Source organism: Pseudopipra pipra, chromosome 2 (genome assembly GCF_036250125.1).
Source record: "Pseudopipra pipra isolate bDixPip1 chromosome 2, bDixPip1.hap1, whole genome shotgun sequence".
NCBI classification, from domain to species: domain Eukaryota; kingdom Metazoa; phylum Chordata; class Aves; order Passeriformes; family Pipridae; genus Pseudopipra; species Pseudopipra pipra.
Genome location: NC_087550.1, coordinates 50,228,833 through 50,251,677, shown reverse-complemented (window position 1 = coordinate 50,251,677; position 22,845 = coordinate 50,228,833). Strand labels below are relative to the sequence as shown.

Here is a 22,845-nt window from a genome sequence, read left to right as displayed (position 1 = left end):
CCACTGCAGAGCATCCACCAAAAGAAGGGAAGCATCAGGAGCACCAAGGTGTTTGGCATAAACAGGACAAATGGGCACACAGGAAACATTAAGTGGTTTCTCTGCAACACTAGTGGTCAGCTTATCTCTGCTGTCTGCAGGCCAGAGACACTTCTGTCTGCCAGATTTCTAATCTCCTCTGTACTTCTGTGGAAGTGGATTTGTGACGTATCTTTTGGGAGAGGTAAAAAAAATTAAATGCATTTACTTCAGCCCCTGTTCCTGGTTAAATGTAGAAGCACTTTGTGTTTTGAAGTGTGTTCTAAGTTTCATACCAGCTGTTGCAGAGTAAGAGGCACTCAGCATTGCTGAATTCATAACAACAAGCACCAAAATATGTAACTACTTATCTTGTGTGCTTCTGTTTGTTGTAAGCTCCTCAAATATGTAGTAATGGAGTACACCCCTATATGGAAGATGCTGAGTAAAATAAAGCTATGAAGTTTTTCTTGAAGCAAGTGGAAAAGAATTGAAAAATCTTGAAATCAGTGTAATTTTATTTCTTTAATTACCTGATCAAGTACCTATCAGAGTAAACAGAAATCTTGCCACACAAATGTTAATCAGAGATAACATGATGTTTGACAAACAGCATTTAGACTAGTTGTCATGGCCATCTATGAACAGAGTAAATATGCCTGAGACAACCTTCCTAGTTGTCTTTTTAATATTAGTTACCCCTTAAAATACAGCTTTTGCAGTATGGTGGGCATTTCTGCAGTACCATTTAAACTGTCTATGAAGTATTGCTTTCATATGCAGTATTTGACTGACACTACTATGTAAAAAGTCTCCCAAAACAAATCCTGGAAGTTAGTAGTCCCAGTGTTTTATCTTACTTGCATAGGTTGAGGTTCATAACTGAAAGAGTTCTTTTGGACACCCAGAATACCAACACTGTCTTCAGTCTGAACATTGATTCGGTGTAAATGAATGGTGGACTTTGCTGTTTTCCCATATATCTACATTGTATAGGGAAATAGAGTATAGTGAGGGGGCTTTGTAGCAGTAAACACATAGTAGGTAAGCTCTCTGGTACTCTACACCTTCCTCTGAGAAGAGAAAACTCAACGGTATCTCAGGTAGAAGCTCATAAAGCCTTCTCCTTGCCTGTACCCTCACTGGTATGGTGTTTGTTTAGGGTACTTTCAAATATCTTTGGAATTGTTTATGTAAGTTAACAATTCTTTACTTAACTGAAGGTTATCTATGACAAGAATTTACTAAAAATTTGATGTTGCTAGATAGGTACTGCATTCAAATTAAAGGGAAACTTAGCCTTTTGCAAAATTACACAAATAGATGTAAATAACTCATACAGAAGCAATACCAATTACTTATCTCAGCATGCAGTCAAAGATTAATTAACATGTCTTGTTTCACCATTGCCCTTCCTGTATTGCTGCCTCCTTGGTCAGCTGTCTCATGTGCAGGGTGCAGCAGGAAACCACAGGCTACAGAACGGTAGAGTCAGGTAATTAAAAACTATATGGTAATATATGTTTTCCATGGGAACGAGGCGAAGGTGTGTTGGCACCTCTCAATTTAATACTTGTCAGTCTCTCACTGCAATGGAACCTCCTAGGAATCTAAAATCACAACAGTCCTCCTGATGATTTAAAGGGATGACAGTAGTGCATTATAACAAACACATGGGGAGTACATACAGTTTAATAAGCAGAGTCCTTGTGAGGGTATTTACATATGTGCCAATATTCCATTAAAGTATTAGATATTATGTTTGTAGAACATAAAAATAATATGTCAAGATGCAATAGAAAAAGGTTAATAAGTATGTTAAGTTGTGAATATAAGCAATTTAGGAGAGGTGTTACAATTTGCTGTATATTTGTACACAATCTGACTCTGACCAAGGTGGTTAATTTTCATCTGGTGCAGCAATTGAAATTTTAATAATGCAAATCTTCATTTGTCTATTTGTTTGTTATCATGCAGACTATTTATTGAACTCAGAGCATGGGTTTTCTGAGGCTTGTGGAAGCCCTGAGGATTTATTTTTTTGGGAAGTGGTACAGCTAATTTCCCCCTAACTGCATGTCCTTTGCTTTGTTTCTATATGAGGCTCTATTTGTCCCCAGGAAAGACTGAGAGTAGCTCTGCTTTTGACCGCTTTTGGGCATCATCTTGCAAAGCAGGGCTTGACTAAACCAATGTAGCCTTACAGCTAATAATACATGGTCCTTTGTGGCTGCAGGCCCTGCCATGTGTTCGTGCAACTTGTGGTGATGAAAGATTAACAAGAACAACCCCACGTTATCCCCTCCCTGCAAAAAAGTGTTCATTTACTGCAGTTTAAAGAAAGAGAGAGGTGGCAGCAAGAAAGCTGTCAGCAGTAAGTGCCCTGGTGCAAGTGGCCAGAGGTGGTGACATTGCTGGATTTTTGTCATGGGCACTCTTCCTGCCGTAAGTGGTTTGCAATTTATGCCTGGATGAGGTGTGTAGGGAAGTCCATATTTCATACAGCTGCTTCGCCCTGTCATCACTTTGGCTTGGGGAGCCAAAGGTGCATTAGTTAAAGTCTCTTACCATTTTTAAGCTTCTCTTAAGAACAGTGTAGACTAAAACACGTATTAAAAAACAACCTGAGAGAGCTCGAAGTCTTGAAATCAGAATGTTTATTGCTATACAAATGTTCCCTTTGGAGAGGCACACTTTAGAAGTGGCTGATATTTTACAAAAGCAAAAGCCTGCAGCTTTTTGAAGATAAAGCCTTCTTAAGATATTTAGAGACAAAAACATCAAAAACTTTGGCCTTAAACTATATGGAGCATTAGGGTAGGAAGACACTGAGTGCGTAAACTTAAAGCATTTGTTCTACCATTTATTTGAGAAGAGAGGTGACGAAACTATCAAATCTTTACTTATTTTTATATTTTTAACTAAATAATACCAATGTGGTGATTATTGCTCACTGTTAAAATAAGTTTCTACATTTAGCATTACAAATATACATAAACACTTTAGCCTGGTATGATTTAGAATGACTAAGTTTCATACCCATGAAAAACTGATCTTTAACTCACACTAAGACGGTACAGGCATCCCCAGGCACAACAGGCTATCTATAGAAGTACATGCAATATGCACAGATACACACACTGGCATTTTTAATGAAAGCTTGGAAACTCAATTTCTACCACTTCTAAAACTCAGTCAAAGCAACCAGGTGTTTTTTTTTTTCTTGTCTCAAGGGGAAAAAACTGACTAATTTTGCTCTTTTCTGATATCTGAATCAATTACTTACCTGCAGCACTCTGAAGGAAGGAAAATATCTCTTACATTAACACAACACACTTTGTGCTTGTAAAAGACGGGGTGGAAGGCACCATATATGTCAGAGGTTAATTTATTTGAATAGAGTTGCAGAGGCCCTTGCCTAGCTAGAGGAGGGTGTTGACCAGTATTTGATTTAAAGCTTGTATATGGCGTAGAACCTGGACATAATCATTCTGCTTGTATAAAGGGTTCTGTAACAGAATTTGCATCAATATTGTGTTTCCATGGAAATCAGTTTATTGAATTTCATGTTATGTGTGAGCTTCATCCTGCCAGGCAATAGACATCCCCTTTAATTAAGATTTCTACATATCTTTTCTTTTTATTTTTAAAGGTTGGAAAGAAACAGCTTATGTAGGAAAGGAAAATTAGAAAAAGTTAGGAAATAAATTTCCTGCACTTTTGCTTCATATACCTGTTAGTCTGGATATAAAGTGAGAGTTTTAGATATTTTTTTCTACTCAAAATTATTTACTTGGAAAAAAAAATCCAGTTCATTCTTTACTTGTGGACTACACTTCAGGTGTAGTAAACTCTTTAAAATTTCTAGTAGCATCCACTAGTGGGTTGCATAGTTTTTCATAATGGGGTGGTTGCTTGCTTCTTCATTCCACAAAGTCATGTGAAAATGCCCAAAGCTGTTTCATTCTCCATAGAGGAAAGATGCTATGGGTGGAAAAAATCTGAGGAAGTCTCACAAAATATATTTATAGCACATGAACCCAAACTTATGGAGACTCCAGAGAATAGCTTCAAAACTGACCTCTGAACTTGGCATACAGCTACTGCATGTATCACATAAAGACATGAGTTAACTTTTTGGATATCCCCCAAAAAATTGTATCACAACAGTATGCCCCAGCTCCACTGCTTTATTACTTGTGAGACCTAAGCTAGTAAGCCTAGAACTAGTTTAGGTATTTTCAAAAATTTTAAAACACATTTGTTAAAACCACTTGCAATGTTTGAGTTTGTCCAAAAAGGGGAGCTGTTATTTGATAAAAAGTGACCCCTTCTATGGGGAAAAGATCATCTGATACCATAAATCTCTTTAATTTAGCAAGCACAACAAGAAATCACACTATGCAGAAATTTGGAATTTAAGAACTGAAACTGGAAAACAGATTAGTGTAACTAATTACTGGAAGATCTCAAATGACAGGAGAAGAAATAACCTAAAAGCAGAAAGGCAAACAGGGAATTTGTTTAAAATAGCTATTTGGGTCTCAAATATGCACCTTGGCTTAAGAAACACTTCCTTTGTTCCTAAATAAAACTTTGAACACCTCTAAAGCTGCTGTCATTTAAGTATAGCTGTGCGTTTTAACTTTGCCTGGTATATCTGAGAAAAAAAAAAAAACAAACCAAAACTCATCCCCCAAAGAAGAAGAATTTGAAAGAACTGTGAGATTATGTCAAATTAAATGAATACTTAATAATATAATAAAAAAATCACATGGGGAAGCAAACGATAGAAAGGCTGAAAATTCTGAAGTAGTCATCTGAGCACTTTATGTTTAAACACTTCTTTCTTCTGAAAGCTCTGAAAAATTAAGTAGATTAATCAAAAGGGGTAAATACCCCCAATATGTGATTTATTTTTTTTTTAAGAATAGACAAAAATGCATAGGTCATCCATCAAAAATGTGTTGGTTTTGATAGAAAAGGTCTCATACCAAAAAATATTGCCTGACCAAAACTGAGCAGGATTCATCTTGGCCTTATTGCATATACAGATAGGGATCACAGAAGGTTCCTCCAAAATAACTTTTGCTTCCTCTGCAATAACTTATCTTCATTGCAGCTGACACTGTCTTCCCTTGCTGCTGTTTATATCTCACGAACCCAGGAGGAGCTGCCTTCCAGCACGGCCTTTGTAGTAAATGGCATTTATTGCAGCGTTACCATTTCTTTAGCATTTATTACAGGCACTGATTAGAGAGGGTGATAAAGACATTGCTGGAGACCAAAGCCTATCATGGACTGAGGGGAAAAAAAGAACATGCAAAGTAGCATTTTAAATGGTTTCATCTATTTACTGCTGATATTTTCACAAAAATTATTTAGTGGTATTAGATTCAGAAGGGGTAGCAGAGGCTTTAATTTGCAGCAGTTCTGATCTAATAGGCATAAAAGCACCAGAGGATTATGAAATACTGAACTCAGAGGTATTCTGACAAACCTTTATATTCATAATAACAAGAGTTGGTGTGAGCTTATACAATTTAAAACTAATTGCCCAGCCAATGTGCTCATTACCATATTGATGCAGTTCATAAATCAAACCCTGCATATTCAAGCTGTTTACCAGTCTTGCATTAAGCAGCATATTTCAACTGAGAAATGTAGTATGTTGCCAAAACACTGCAGAAACTTTATAAGACTGATAGGACTACAAACCTGAGGAGCTGAAGTGCCACAAACTGGCACTAAAGAGCTTGTTCTTCTTTGTTTTCTGAGTATATTCTGATCTAGCCTTGAAAGTTTCCATAATAATGTACTGCAGCACAGAAAGAGGTCCTTAAGCAGCAGGGAGCTACTGGCAATTTTGATCAATTTGGCTTCCTGCAGCAGCTTCTTTGCTTAACCAGGAGACTCACACATTTTTTGGAAGCAATACAGTACTTATGCCAGCAGAATTGAGGTGCATACATTAAGAATGCAAGCTTTTTATATAGGCAATGGAGAGACTAGGGACCTTAACTAAGAATCCTAAATTAGTTGTCAAAATTAGGTGCCTGAAGTTAAATTCTTTGAATAGCCTACTAAGGAAACTGAAGGTACAATTCATTTGCCTAAACAAGTGCCTACCTGCAGATGCCTAGTAGTACCTCCTGAGATACTCTGCTGTCCTACGACATCCACGCAGTAGGTATGTCAAAAGAGTTGGAGGAGATTCGCACATCTCTGAGCTGGCAGCTGAAAGCCAGATGGGATAGTCTAGGATGTCTCAAAGGGCACTAGAAGCCTATGTTTAGGAATTGAATTTCCCCCTATTTTTTCCTTCAGGTATTCAGCCAGCTGGCTTAGGTATCAGAAACAATCCAATCTTGTAAGCAGGATTAATGAGCCTGAGCAGGGTTCATTTTTATGTGGTTTCTCCTGAGATGAGTGTAGTAGATCCTGATGGCTGCTGTGGCATCTCTCCCCCTTGTGCCAGGCTTTCACCCCTGTGCCAGGCTTTCAGATAGGCCTGAGGTGGCAAGGACAGAGGGTGCAGAGGCAAGAGACAAGGCATCAAAATTACTTTGAAGATTAGGACCAGGACTTGAAATTTAACTAGCTGGTGAAAAGGAAGGCTGTTGGGGAAATCTAATAGATTATGGGAAAATCAAGAGCTTCTAGGGGTGTGGTGACTTACTTAAGATTATTGTTTTATCCCTGTTTAAGAGAACACAGTTCAGGGCAAAAAGGGTGCACATTTCTAATGATATGCAACTCTCCTCTATAAATAGCATTAGCAAGAAGAGTTCAGCCTATTACAACAAGTGCTTATCTTAAAACATGATGCCCGTTGAAGGCTCAGCCTCTTATGTTCTTTATGTAAATTCAATCATGACAATTGATAATTAAACATTTTTTATGGATGGAAGATGAGAGTTGATTAAGACGTGGCTTTAGTGATAAGGAAACTTTAATTCCAGCTTACATCTCTTCTACTGGCTATGTGGTCAGAGTAGGTGCAAGTGTCCAATTCCTTATATGCAGATAGTGGATAATAATGATTATAAGTGAAATTAATACAAACTGATACTTTCTCATGAAGGAACCCAAGGCAGTGATACGTTTTTCTTCTTCAGAGAGGGAAATAAATCTAAAGAACTTAACTTCTTTCATTTTAAGGAATTATGAGCCATGCATAAACAGACCATACCAGCCTCTGACCTAGTGCCAACATAACTGCTTTTGTTCAGTGTCTTTGGCCGCTGGCAGATGTTACAGATTCAGCAGAGATTTCTCAGAGGGATGTATGCAATTTTGGAAGACCCTTGCAGGCTGCTGTGAAGGAGAATTTTGTGCTGATATACAATTTTCGATAGAGAAGAGCTAAATAGAAAAAACCAAAAACAAACTGCTTGATATTTACCTAACTTGTAAAGTGACAACTGATTGACTTACGTAATTTCTCTTTTATGAGCTTAAAAATAAATAGATGAAAATAAAATTATTATGCCATCTAGTTAACATAGATATCCTCTAATATGAAAAAGAATTGATCCTTCCAGGCTCTTTCTACTTGTGCAAAAATGAAGATTGATTTCCAACCAGCCCACTGAGCATCGCATGAACATACATAATTGAATTCACTTTACAGGCTGAAGAAACTACTAGCATTTAAACTGGAGGGAGGAGCAGCTCATACCTGTGTGTCTTTGCTTGCAGAAAGGCTGTTTCCTGACTTTGGTTTGGACTGGTAGTCTAGATAAAGATCTGGAATCTTACCAATGTCAAGATCCTCAGTCTAAAGGGACACAGACTTTTTTTTTCTTAAGTGGTTTATCCAGTGTTATTTTAAAAGTATTTATTAGGTGTTGGTTCATTTTGAGTCCTGTGTTTATGAACAGTGTCTGTGTATGATTGGCTGCTCTTCTTAAATCACTCAAAACTGCCTTCAAATGCACGTAGCCAAACAACCCCTGGCCAATATCTCATCAGGAGTTTGATGATACATTTCATACATGTAAGACAAAAAAGAGGCAGAACAGAGAATACAAAAACAACACATTGGATGCAATGCTAAAAGATGTCTACTGGCAGAAGGAAAGATCTTATTCTATGCAGATAGATAGACATTCATGTTCTCAGGGACATGCTGAAAGACATATGCCCTCAGTTCCCCATTCATACCTGACTCCTTTTCAACACCTTCTTTTGGGAGGATGTAATCACATGTGCAAGAAGCATGAGACTTTTCCAAGCGTGAAGAATCATGTCTTGTCCCTCACTGTACTGCTGCTCACACATTCCTGACATTTGGTTTCGCTCAGGATTGCAACCATGCTATTCATGGGCCGCACAGAGAACAAAGATTTGCAAAGTCAAAGCCCACTTCTGTAAAATAATTAAATTAAACATTGCCCACGGATCTAGGGTCTTAGACAGGGCAATAGTTGTATCACAGACAGTATTTTCTCACCTTGTTTGCAAGTAAACCACTGTTCCCACATGATGGTGAGGTGACAATGATAGTGCTGTTGAAAATGCTGTTTTAGAAAGAAATAAAATTGAGTCAGCATACTGGCAGGATGTTTGGATTAAATTCAGCTTCAGGCTTAGTTTATGGCATGAAATTTGTCAATGATTCCTCTTGGAGCAGTCTGTCCTATATACCACAAGTAGGTCCAGCTGTAAATAAATTGCTGATGTTGCTGCATTCGTTAAGAGGGTGCTTGGAAAACAGCACATCTGTGACCAACAGTTGCACCTAAGACAAACATGTATGTAAGCACAATTAAACTAACAAAGTGTCTCCTTATCATTGTGGTTTATTGCATTTGAAAAGATATTTTACTTGCCTTGGCAATGTAAAATGAGCTTCTGTCACAGTAGAGGTGGGGACAGTGATGGCAAAGCTAAAGGACAGGCCTAGTAGTGCAGCTGTCCTAGGATAATAAACATATCTAAGTTGAGACAAGCCTCACTGAACTGTCATATAAAGTAATTTCTTAAAAATGGTTTCCTCAAGATGTGGTTTCATTTGCTGGTTGACTCATTCATAAATATGCCAAGTTCTCTGCTGAATAAAATACTGCCTAACTTCAGTGAAGGCAATCAGGTGCACAAGGTGTAAGAGAAATCAGCATCCAAGTGCCGCCTCCTTCACTGACTGAAATGAGTCAGGAGGGACATAGATTTGGCAGCATCTGTGCCTGGATATCTCAAGATGAAAAATGTAATCTACGGCTACCAGCATGAGCACATGAATACATACATTACATGAGCAGAAGGGCATTGCAGCTTTTCCACTTTTGCTCTTTGCTTTAATCAAAAGCAATATAGAAAAACACTTCCAAAATTAAACTATAACTCAAAGATTTCTCACCCTGCATTTCTAGTGACAATACATCCTTTTCCTTTCCAGGCTAGATCTGCAAATAACTGATTTATAATCACACTCAGAAACTCATGTGTCCAGTAATTTGCACTGTAGCTACACTTTGCAGAGTATGCAGAAGTCTGTCTGCAAGCTATGATTCTATAAATATATATAAATGAGAAGACTTGCAAAGCTTTGGCAGCAAATGTAGGTCTTGAAGAAACATAGGCAAACAATAATTAGAATTTGCAAGTGACATGGAAAGCTAATTTTGATACTCCTTTACACTGGCTTTATATCAAAAGGCATTTCACAGCCTACCTTTTCAAAACCTGACAGCATCCAAACTTGAGCAGTTGGAACCTGACTCCAGGTGCTCCAGGTGATAAAGCAAAGCACAATGTTAAGGTCTGGCATGATGTGAGGAATGAGGTCACGCTGTATTTTTAGAAGTGTCTGGTGTTCCTGTGAAGCATGTTCTTACTCTCTCTTTTCTTTTTTTTCCTTCCCTCTTCTTTTTTTTTTTTCTGTCTTTTTCTGCAAATAATTTAGCCAATGCTTGAAGAAGGTTGTTTTCGCCCCAGGGATTCTCACACATACTTCTCTTGACAGAGTTCTGCAGCAAGCAAGCTGAAATGTCTTCTGTTAAGAATCTGCTCACTTCTTTTTCTGTTCTGCCCCAATGCTTGGAGGATCTTTTGGCTACTCACTGGGTTCCTGTTGTTACGCTTATGGAAAGTAACTGAATTGAAAAATATGGGGTTACCTTGCAAAACAGGTAAAACTATCATCAGGAAAAAAGTCCTAATCTCCCAATTTGTTCTTAGTTTATGTGTCTCACACTCTGTTGGCTTGTTTGCTTAGTTTTTCGGGGGAAGATTCTTTAAGTCAATGTGAAATACTAAGCAAAGTCATTGTGAAAGGGAAACAAATGCTTTAGGGGCTAAGGGGTAAAAACTCTTTATTTTAGATGAGTGGTGTACTGTTTCAGCCAAGATCAGGGCTTGATTTGCTGGTTTACTATGTCAGTTCAAGTTTAAATTGAATTTAAACTAACAAAATTCCACATATTCACATGCTCTGTAATGCCAAAATACATAACGGGTATTGAAATGCACTAACTTAAACCATATTTGAAAAGTTGGTTTAGGTGACTTGCTGTTAGAGTAACACTGTGAAATAAATCTTAATAATTTGTCTCAGAAAACAATTATCCTTGTATTAACTGAAGAAAATAGAAATGAGTCTATGATTATTAATGTATCTGTAAAATCCTCCTGTTTAATGATTGAATATGTGCTTTTTGTGCAATCTTTATGCAAAACTTCACGAGTTTTAATACAAATCTTGGCTGTCCTGGCAAAGGGGAATCAAGCCAATAGAGCATGATACACAAAAGTTTATCTGTGAGTCTGCACACACACACTTGCTTGTGCCAGGCCATATTAGAACTTACCTTCCACAGCATTTCACTAGTTATATCATAAATCTGTATTAATTTATTGCTGATTTGTAAGGAGCTTTCCCTAATAAATAAAATTTTGCTTGTAAGTTTTAAACTCATGTATGTAGACAGTTAAGTTGCTACACTCAGATATGCATTTCACATTTTAGCTTAAAAAAAAATCTTTTGTTGTCTTTTTTTTTCCCCCTCTTACTAATGCTATTTGGAATCAGTTATGGTTGGACAGTTAGCTGATGTAGTCCTGCATTTTCCTTTTTAGTTGAAAAACCCACATATACATATGCGCAAGATACTTTAATTATTCCACATCTTTACCTACACTACCATCTACCAGTAGAGCTAATGCTACAGTACATATTTAGAATGATGTATGCTTATGAAAGTAATTTCCCTATTTATAAAGCCTAAAAGACCTTTTCCAGAAAGATTATTAGTTTTCAGAACTTATATGTGCATACATTCAGGACTGTGGTGAGAATTATACTATTTTTCAGCAGTGTCTTACAGGCCTTTTATGACATGTACAGATTTAGCTCTGAATGTTCAGACCTCTCTGAGTTACATATTTTGCTATGGGCAGGATTTCCAAATTCTCTGTTTTGCCAAGAATGCTCCACTTTTATGAGCTAGAAACATGTTACATCTATGTGTAATTCCTTATAAAATATGGAATTTGATACTATATATAAAAGTGTGGGGTTTTTTCAGTCACTGTTAGATTGAGTAAAAAGATATGTTCCACAGGATGACCAAGGGTAAACCCACATTCATAAAATCATAGATTAATAGAATCAACCGGACTTGGAAAAGACCTCCAAAATCATCAAGTCTAACCCTTGATCCAACACTGCAGTGGTTACCAGACCATGGCACTAAGTGCCACATCCATTCTCATCTTAAAAGCCTCGAGGGATGGTGAATCCACCACCTTCCACACCTTCCCTCTTCTTACCACTTCCTTTTCCCATATTTCTTGCCATACTTGCACAAAACCAGCCTGCTTTTGCACACTTGCCTTGTTCCAGTCTCATCCCAGGAAAAATAAAGAGTAAATAGAGTAAGCAAACCTAGTAAATGGAAAACCTCTTTCATGATTTTTTGTAATTAAACTGTAAAAATTACAGCTTTACACCACACCCTGTTAAAAACAAAACTCATTTGAGACAAATAACTTAGCAAAATTTTAAAAGACATTGGGTATTGATTTTAGATGCTAGGAATATCCAGAGATAATGAAAAATACAAATTTCTGCAGGGATGATAATTCATGTTTTGGAGTCCAAAGCATCATCCTAAAATACTAGAAATAAAAAATATGTAATTCAGTTATCCCATGAATGCCCACTGCAGGATGTGATGCACTGGGCAGAAACTGATGCACAGGAAGTTTCACATAAATATGAGGAAGAACTTTACTGTGTGAGTGACTGGAACAGGTTGCCCAGAGAGATTGTGGAGTCTCCCTCACTGGAGATATTCAAGAAACATCTGGATGCAATTCAGTACCATGTGCTCTAGGATGACCCTGCTTGAGCAGGGAGATTGGACCAGATGACCCCCTGTGGTCCCTTCCAACCTGACTCATTCCATGAATCTGTCAATTTCTGTAACTGTTTTTGGAGCAATTTTTTGCTATATTTTGGGCTTGTTACAGCAAAGATGTTTCTTTGAAAACAGAGGTGTATTCACAGCAGAGCCTGCTTGGCAGTATTATCAAAGCTAAAGAGGGTCCAGGGAACAGGCCAAGGATGGGAAAGAAGAGTAACAGTAGGAAGGGGTGAAGACCAGGTAAGAGAGTCTCTGGGGGAGACCTGGAGATCTGAGCATTGTTACTACTGCTGGAACTACCAACAGGTGAGGAGCAGGATGGCCACCAGCAGCAATGACTCCTCTCACCTGATCTGGGCAGCCAGGCGAAAGCTCTTTTGCTGCCTTTTGGGGCGCCTGCTAGAATCGGCAAATCTTTTTCAGTTATGGCTGGCTTTGTGTGTGGGGAGTGTGGGTGCTGGCTGTATGCCTTCTTGCAGGGTACTGGGTGTCAGGGACTCAAAAGCGAAGTTGATGGCTCATAGTGAAGCACCTGGAATGGCAGGAGGCTTTTTCACTGTGCCCACAATGTACAAAATATTATGTGAAATGTTAGTGATTCAAATCATTCCATCTAAATGTGGGAATGTGTCTTCTTTTACAAAGACATTGTGTTCAATTAGTTCTCCTAGTAATTAAGGGAGAACCAAGGGTGTTCAGAACTTCTGAAAGTGACGTCAATTCTATGAAGATGGCTAAGTTGAATCATGGGAGAAAATGAGGGCTTCAGAAGTAGGTTTCTCATTTACACATAGAAAACATCATTTAATATTGTGTACCAAAGACATGGGCTGAGATTCTTCTTGTCTTTATTTGTCCCTCTAAAGGGCAGATGACTGGTGTAAGCTTTTAACCTAGACATCCTCCATAGTTTTGGATAAGGCAGTCAGGCCAAAAGGGAGACTCATCCCATGTCTAAATAGGTAACCAAGATAAGTGGGAGCATTTACCTTTTAGAAGCATTTTTCCCTCTCCATTAACTCCAGCAGGAGGTTAGACAGCTTACAATAACGTCTGACTTTTAAATAGCTAGCAAGAGCTGAGAAGATGTCTACATAAAGAGAGGTCTACATACCTGCACGCTCACACTTATTACAGCTGTAGTTCAAATGACAAAGGTAATACAATAAATCCAACAGTATTCTTTCTATTACCAAATGTATGTCTGTAACACTAAAGTCTATACTAACCAGCACTAAAATATGCCTAGATGGTGTGCACTGCTCAGTTTATGGCACATGCAGTGACAGGCACGTCACATGCCAGCATCTTACTTTGCTTGTTTTCCATTTTGACAGTCACAGTGCTGCCTTTTGACACATCTTCCCCATCACTGACAGGTTTGCCACATGCATCAAAGGCTTAAGCTTCTCTTTTTATTTTGAAAAGCTTCTGTTCTGCTTTGCTCTCTCACAGAGGCAGTACTGAAACAATCATTAAAATAAATACTATCAATATTCAGTCTGTCACAAGAAGTAAACTACATGTATGGGGGAATGTAAGCTATTCAGTGATGCAAGCTCAGTTCTTCAGCTCCTCCCTTCTTCCAATGCGTTGGAGGTGCACAGCCTGGACGTGAGCATGGATATTAAGACTGATTTAAAGCAGACATGGCCAACTCCAATGTAGCACTGAAGCTCTCTGTTATTTTTAGCCTCCTCTTTTTGCTTTTCAGATCTATTGGATCAGTGTAGATAGGGGCTGCACTGCACTGGCAATTCATTGAAATCGAGAGATAAAAAAATCCTACCTATACTGAAATCTTTTTTTCTGTCAGTTGTTTTTTCCTCTGACATTTCTCTATGTTTCGTTCCTTGGTCTTCCCTATGACATTTTAGTAGCTTTACCAGAACAGTGTAAAATTTTCAGTGATTTAACAGACAATGAAAAGACAGTGAACAGAGGCATGTTTAGGTAACAAGAATATACCTAACATCACTTTGAATGATTCTGAACCATTGCGTCAATAATCAACGTAAAGTCAACATTTAAAAAACATTTCTGCAATTGATATCTCTTTCCTAGTCTCTAAAGTAAACAAGTCAAGGTTCTCAAGTTTTCAGTTCATTTAATCTGCATAAATCAAATATTTTTGCAGAAACATAAGTAATTCTAAAGTAAATTTGATATGGGAATTACATGTTTCAGGATACCTTTTGCTGACGCAGTCCACTGCAAGTATGTTTCCATCAATTTTCTTTTTTTTTCCAGGAGCTGAGAGGATTCAGATGTTTTGTGTGAGAAACCAGGCATAAATAATTATTGTGTGATCACGGTTTTGGAAAACTAAGAAGATATTTTCTGGCTGCATATGCAGAGTTATGTTTCTTAAGAAAAGCACGAGTTAAGTGATTTTGATTTCTGATGGATGAAACCCACTGGAATGGAAACTAACATCCATGAAGAAGAACAGGACTCACCTTATCTTAAATCTGCCAAGTGCCTCGGGACTCCAAAGGAAGCAAAGTATGAAGAATACCAAAGAAAGATACAAAATCAGGCGAGTCCATATGAATTTCAGAACATTTTACTGGAACCTGGGCTGAGTTTGCTGTCTGTGTCATCCTTATTAGACCACAATGAGACATCCTTGCAACTTGGTATGGCTGCAGGGCATGTCAGTGCCACCAACCAGTCTGAGACAAAGCACCTTTGTGAAGAATTATCTTGTTCTGCAAGACACATGCCAAAGGAAGATCCTTTAAACCTTCCCTTGCATGCAGGAAAAAATTCAGACAAGAAACCAGAAAGGAGTCACGAGATCAGAGTCATAAAACATAAACCAAGTGCTATCACATTTTCTGATTTCCAATTTTTATCACATGAAGCTAACACTAAGCTCCATATTTGCGAGGCAGGAGAAGCAAATGATTTTTCATCTGAAGAGGAAGAAGCAGATGGTAGAGGTGATGATGATATGTTTAGAGAACTGCCACTGTATGAGACATTTTTCAATGGTCTTCATAGAAGGAATGTTTCTCAAAAAAAGCGAGGTAAACATGAACTTACTAAATATCAACATATCTGTCATTTAGAAGACTGTGATGATCATTCTGAAAAGGCATTGAAGGACCATAACAAGGAAGAAAAGCACATGGAACTGGAGGTAATACAAGCTACTCTTCTGTTTTACGTGTGTTTTAAATAAGTGGTGTCATTTAAGGTTGGTTACAGGAGGAAAAGGAGTTGTGCAAATTGTCATAGGGTGCTAATTAACATGACTTACAGAATTAAGAACAAAACCTACAGTAAGAGTATATTAGGTTTTTACATTAGAAAAATCTAACTTCAGATTGACCACACTTCTATTAGCCTGAACTTCAAACTTTGTTTTTCTGGTTTCCCTTGCTTTTTAAAATTGGAACATTGGCTCAGTTTCCTCCATTCCTACAAGATCATATATCATGTCATGTACAGCATACATTCCCTGAGCCAAAGGACTGTTACAAAGGGACAGAGCTCAGGTTTACTCTGAGAGCAGAGTATATTTCTTCATGTTGAAAATTGGGCTTCTTTACTTTGGTGGCACTGTAGCACTGCACCACCTAACTCACAGCACTCTTTCCACGAAGTAACTATTATTTCATTAAAACAATGTGAGGACAAGTTAAAATCTGGTATTTAATAAAATAAATAGGGGGTATTTTGTATCTGTACTGTTAAGCATCATGATGTTCTATAGATCAGAGTCCAAAATGAAAATAGAAGATTTAGGACAAAATCAAAAACCCTGTGTAATAAGACTCATCCAACTATATATAAAATTTCCAGAAAAAAAAAAAGAGTATGGTTGAGTATATTAACTGTGTTTCTTGGAACTGGAGTAACAGAAGCTTCCCAACTGAGTTCTCACTACTCTGGAGAATAAGCACAGCTTTTCCCCTGCTCCCAGCTGGTGACAAACCAAATGACTGGAGCTAAACATATTTATCATTGGAGAAGTTCAGCTCTAGTAGAAAAATATGAAGTGACTCCAAAAACTGGACAAAACAAACCCTTAGAATTCTGATGTCCCTGACCTTGCAGCACAAATTAATCTTAGACTGCAGGTCAGACATACCATTCCTTTCTCTCTTTTCTCCTTCCTCCAGCTTTTAAAAATTATTTTCCACGTAAATCTGCTCTATGCTTTGAAAATAAGGCTGTAGTCCTAGTCTTTTATTCAGTGTCCTTTGATCTTCTCTGTCTCCAGTCCTCCTTTTACTTCTAGTGCTTATAACATAGAGTTGCTTCATTGGTTTCTGACTAAGTGAAAGTAGAATTTGGACTATAATGTCTGCGTTTACATCAAAACTATGGTATACGATACTTAATTACTTCTCTCCTTTAGTACTAATCTATCTCCAGTTTGGAGTGACTAATTCTACCCTTAACTGAGTGGGAGTTCTGTGCTGTATTTCATACATATCCCAACTTAAATGCGGAAATCCATCAGCTCACAAATAAGTCAGATTTTTAGAAATTTTTCTCAGCAGATATTAGAAGACCAAGGTCCAAAGATGGTTCTAAACCAGTGCACTTTTTGATGCAATACTGACCCTGATAGATTCTTGAGACACATGGTTTATTAAATAATTACATTGTTATTCTATCCTAAGCCAAGCCTTGCTTCCTCATTTATTCAGAAACATTCGCATTAATATAAATAATGTATTTCAAAATGGATGCACAACATCCCTTGGATTCTCTTTACTGAAGGTCATTTCCATAGATAAAAGGGAGAGGCCAGGAGATGTTGTCATTTAGTTTACTTTATGTCTGTGCCATAAAATAAACTCAAGGATGCAGCTTGTAGTGTAAAATAATGGATTATAAATTGCCAGAGAAGCATGTGAAATTTCCTAGTAAATCTTGACAAATGTGTCAAAACATTTCAAAAACTGTATAGATGCAATGATGCAGTCCTGGTTTTGATTTTTTTCTATGCAAATAAGTATGTACCATTCTAGGAAAGCCTCCAAAAATTAAAAAAAAAAACCAAAACCAAAAACAAAAACAAAAAAACCACCACCAACAACAAAAAGGCAAAAACCAAACAAATAATAATAAAAAAAAGAATTGTGTTGTCTTTCAAATTTTAGCAGCAGCCCTGCATTACTATTTAGACTAAAAACTCCTTCCATGACTCTGGTTGAAGCAAATGTATGTTATTGTCAAGTTATTTACTTCTAATATGTAGAAATGGGGTTGGAGAAAAATGTCTTTCTAGTGGAAAGAAATTAAATAAATAAAGACAGCATGGGGTAAAAATGTTGACAAAAGCAACCACTACTGCTAAACCTTAGACTTAAAAATCCTGTAATAAACAGATTAGCCATACAGTTACAGGCTATCACAGATAGCACCCTGACCCAGATGCTGGCTTAATCTTTGCTACCAGAGTTCACAGTGAAATAGTGATTAAGATCTACCCTGCAGGGGCATTCCTGGCCAAATGTACTTGTTACTGACCTCAAACCTTCTATTTTAGGTCTAGAAAAGAGGAAAGGCTGTCACTTTCTCAAGCTAGGAGCACTGGCCTTTGCAGGCAGTCACTACAAGCAGAACCAGTGTCTTCTCTTAAATAGTTGTCACAGGCATGTAAGCCTCAATTGTTGAACTTCTTGCTTCATTCTAGTTAATAAGCAGAGACAAATCTTCAAGTACACTGAACAGTAAACAAGTAGAGGGAAGATGGAAAAAATATAACTTGTGTACGCTGCCAACTCTGGAATAGGCGGAAGAAACTCTGCTGAAAACAATTCATATAATAGTCCCCATTAAAAAAAATTCTCTTTCTTTTTTTTTTCCAAAGGCATACAGCTTCTGCCTCTTCTGAGTGGTATAAGACAAATGATACTTCTGTTCAATTTATGAATTGAGCATGGTTCCTGAGTTTTCACCTTCAGAACAGTTCCACATTTATTTCCTGTGCTTTCTCATAAAATCTAAATTTGGCAACCTGTTTCTCCTTCTCAGGAGTCTGTAATCAGTGGTACATTTAATTCCCAAACACAGTTCTGCCCAAATAGGGTAATGGTTGGACTAGATGTTCTTAAAGGTCTTTTCCAACCTAAATGATTCTATGATTGATTGTTTCTTTCTGTCCAGAGGTTTTTTCTGCACCTCTGAAGTGGCACCTTGAGCCATTTTTCCTTGCTTGTTTAACTTCAAGTCTTCCTATTAAACTACATACTGTCTTTGTGTATGTAGCCAGCTCTGTATGAAGGGGAAATAAGTTATACAGAATAGCTTCTAAAACATAACATTTTTCTAGACTGTATTTCTTCAAACTATATTGAGCAGGACCCAGTTTATAACCATGTTTAACCAGCAACTACTATGCAACTTTCCAGCAGTAATCTTACCCTATCCTTGCATAGTTTCAAAACAATATGTGTTACTTGCAGGAGTAGCATTTCAGGCAAGAAAAAAATCGAAGATATTTGACAGATATTAGGCAATAAGAAGTATTATGAAATCATACCCTTGGCAGTGGGAATCCTCATGGATCTACCCTCACCTCAGGGGCTGTATACAAATCCTGCTAATATTGTCAGCTGCTGCAAAGAGGCAAGCATAGTCTTAGCAACACAGCAGCAAACTGAAAATCCTCTCTGAGGCAGTTTCAAATAGTCTCTCTGGACAGCCCATATTAGCTACTGAACAACCAAAATGTTTTCTGTTGCTGTTGGCATTATTTAAGGCATCTAAGTGAGTTGTCACAGCTTTCTCTACTGTATCAGACAGAGAAGGGGTAAGTCAGGAAGCCCAGGTGCTGGAAAGGAACCACTTAGAGTTAACCACTAGGACACACTAAGTGCTTCAGCAGCCCCTCTGCAGCCTCCCTGTGTCTGCACACATAGTTACATCATTTCTCTTTCAACACATTTAGGAAGATACAAACTAAACCTGCTTGTTTGTTTAAAGCACGATAATGATGGTCTAATATTTGCATTGAATGTTATGTTGTTCAGCTGGGTCAAACAAACAGTGAGATGCCACTCCCTAGGGGAGACAAGATGACCGAAACAGATAATTTAGGTAATTAAGGTAGTATTCACAATGAGTATCTTTGTCAGGATTTTGCCTTCAGACTGTAAAATCAAAGACTTTTGGAGAAGGCTGCACAGGCATGAGAGTGGCAGGTACAATGTCAAAGACAGTCTCTGTGTGCAGCACTGGGTAGTGTTGGTGGGTTAGCTATGCCATCACCTTTCACCATGAGTAAGTCTGAAAGTAAAACTGTAGCGTTCTAAAGGAGATTTGTGAAAGCTCCATTACTTTTGACACTTGAAGCTAAGGCAGCTGAACCCTGGAAATTATTTCAGAAAACAGTCCTTTGCTGGCAGAAAGATTAATTGTTTCTCTTTCCTTGATTATTCACTTGCTTTCCTTAATTTCCTTGCTCCATCTTTGTACTACAGTTAGGTAAATTTTATCCTCATTACACACGTATTGCCACATGAAAAGTTTGATAATCATTGTACCAGCTTAAATCACAAGAGCTCAGATTTAGGCTGGAACAATTTGCTGAAATGTGATATGGAAGTTTCCATAGCATCTGTCCCTCAGTTTGTCTGCTTCTTGCCTATGTTTTCATGCTTCTCACAAACACCAGAAGTTCACCAAAGGAGCAATACAAGATGAATAAAACCATAGAACCATAGAGTGGTTTGAGTTGGAAGGGATCTTACAGATCAAGTTCCAACTCACTTGCCATAAGCAAGGATGTCACCCACTAGATCAGGTCTCTACAATTACCTGAAAGGAGGTTGTACTGATGTGTGTAGTGGTCTCTTCTGCCATGTCTCAAGTGAAAGGACAAGACAAAATCACCCTAAGTTGTGCCAGGGGAGGTTCGGATTAGATATTAGGAAAAAATAATTCACTGAAAGAGTGGGTAGGCACTGGAATAAGATGCCCAGGGAACTGGTGGAGTGACCATCTCTGCCAGTGTTCAAGATATGGCACCTGGGGATACGGTTTAGGGATGATTGTGGTGGTGCTGAGTTGATGGTTGGACTCAATGACCTTGAAGGTGTCTTCCAACCTTTATGATTCCGTGATTCTGCAAATTTGCTTTATTCAGATTAGATTGAGTTCATTCAATTCAAATGACCCAAACAGAGCAACAGTGAAGGCTACATCTGTGATCAGGAACCAGACCTGCCAAAGTCAGCTTCTTACCTTTATACTCGGATGGTTTAAACTCTGCTAAGTCCTTGTATCTCTTGTATTCTTGGTCAGTGCCTTGATTAGCCACTCTGAAGCACCTTCCTGAGAGGTACTTTTCTGTTTTCATTAACAAGGCATTGGAACTTAGGTGGAATTTAAGCTATCTGAAAATTGCCCTGCAATAGTTTCTTCCCTAATTCAGTTGTACAAGAACAAAAACTACTAAGGAACATATTGGAGTGAAGCACAAATTCCTACTCCCATTCCTCCCATAATTTGGAAGTCTGTACTTCACTTTACCCTATGAAACTGAGACTCTAAAAGTAGAGGAGGAGAATGGAGGCAAACTTGTGATGATTTCTTCATGAGGTATAATATGGTTATTATTACCTCCTTTTAGTCGTCTTCTACAGACATGGGAAGTCTACCCAGGTAGGAGAGCTGAGTGCTATATAACAATACCCAAAGAAAACATGGTAGGAAGTTAAGGTAAGGAAAATGGAAAATTACTTGTTTAAGAAAGGAGCGATGCACTGAGCTTTATACATTCTAATTTCCTTTGTGTGTCTGTGAGATTTTCATGTTCTGTATTTCAATTGCACATTATCTAGAGCTGATAGATGGGGACAGTGAGTAAAACTTTGTGAAGTTTTTAGCATTTATGGTTGTTTTCTGCTTGCTTGGAAAAGGAGTTGAAGAACTGCTGATTACTTTACCAACAAGAGTCAGATAAATGCTGGCTTAGGGATTTTAATTATTAAGTTAAAAGAAAGCATTTTTTATTAATTTCACAAATTTGAGGGACTAATGGCAAATACAGAATTTTGTATTGAGTACATTTTTCTCTGACCTCACTATTCTTAATAATGTAACCATTTCCCATTACAATATGACGTGTTGTGTCCTACTTGTTGTGAATGAAGGGATCAGTTCAAATTTGCTTCTTACTTCAGTGGAAATTAGCTACATGGCTGTTTTTAATGAGAAATTACAGAAACTTTGGAAAATAACTAAAGTTATAACAAGAACAGTAATTAAAGGATATGCTTAAAGATCATATTGAAAAGAATTGGTACATTGAAATCGTGTAGAAAAACACGTAGATTCTATAAAAATTACTGTCCTTGCATATGCAATAAACTTGCATGACTAATTGTTCATTAATATAGAATTAAAAAATAAAAATATATGCCTTTTAAATCACAAGATTGACTTCAGCAGGCATCAATGGCTACTGGATTGGAGAAAATATGCACTCTGGTTTTGTAAAATATATCCCATAAACTATATTCAGCAGTCCCTTTTAGCTTCAGCTCTGCCAAAATCCTCCTGAAGAAAAGTTGTAACATGAGGGGACATAATCTCTCCTTTATCAAAAGCAAAGCTGATAAACAAATCTACATGTGATAGGGTAACTAGCACTCCAAAAGTTCAGAGAGCTTCAAAGCAGTTGATCCTTCATGCAGTTTGAAATAATTTGTGGCACAGAATACCATCACTCTCCAAAAATGTATAGTATATGGTATTTATTACCTATATATTGAGATTCTGAGAAAATTAAAATTCCAGGGCAAACAAATTAAGAAAACTGAATAATTGGTCAAAAAGACAGCTAACTCTGACTTTCAAACTCCTTCAGAAAATTTACCAAGTACAGTTCAACTTGATGCTGAATTTAGTAATATGAAAAAAATAAAAAAAAAAGTGAGATTGTTGAGTTACATTGCACAGTGTGAAACACTTGGGCTGTTCAGGTTAATGTGTAGAACTTTATAGCTGTCCTATGGAGAAGATACTGCACTGCCAAGGAATTTTGTTGCACAGCTTCATCATGGTCCCATACGCACACATTAAGAGATCCCACAAACAGCACTTCGGAAACTCCTGCTTTATCTTGTTCATAAGCATTACTGCGTGGTTTATATTTATCTGTAACGCTTCAGAAGACTAAATAGTTAACAAAACAAATGTATTATACTAGAAGGGGAGTGTATTCATTACATGTAACTTGGGTTATAATTTTTTTTTCAAATATTGACTCCTTTATTTGTTGTGTATTTGAATATTTTAGAATCATAAGGCCACCTCAGGAAAGAGCAATATTATTATTGCTCTTGCCAGAAAACATTAAAAAATTATATGTTTATGGTTGCATTGAGCCCATAAAATAAAAGAGGTATATCAAGATTCTACTTCACAAATATCTGAAAATACCTGGAACCTGTGCAGTGTGAGACCATTCAAGTGTTTCGTGTATCTCTAC

At 37.5% G+C, this 22,845-nt stretch overlaps 1 protein-coding gene across 1 annotated transcript in view; it reads left to right on the top strand.

Annotated features, from left to right (window-relative positions):
* STARD13 (StAR related lipid transfer domain containing 13) overlaps nt 1-22,845 on the top strand; it is a 292,584-nt gene that overhangs the window by 29,702 nt on the left and 240,037 nt on the right. The window contains exon 2 of the mRNA XM_064645517.1: nt 14,637-15,531. Coding sequence (XP_064501587.1) covers nt 14,794-15,531 — 738 coding nt within the window. The 5' untranslated portion in view covers nt 14,637-14,793. The remainder of the gene's footprint in view (nt 1-14,636; nt 15,532-22,845) is intronic.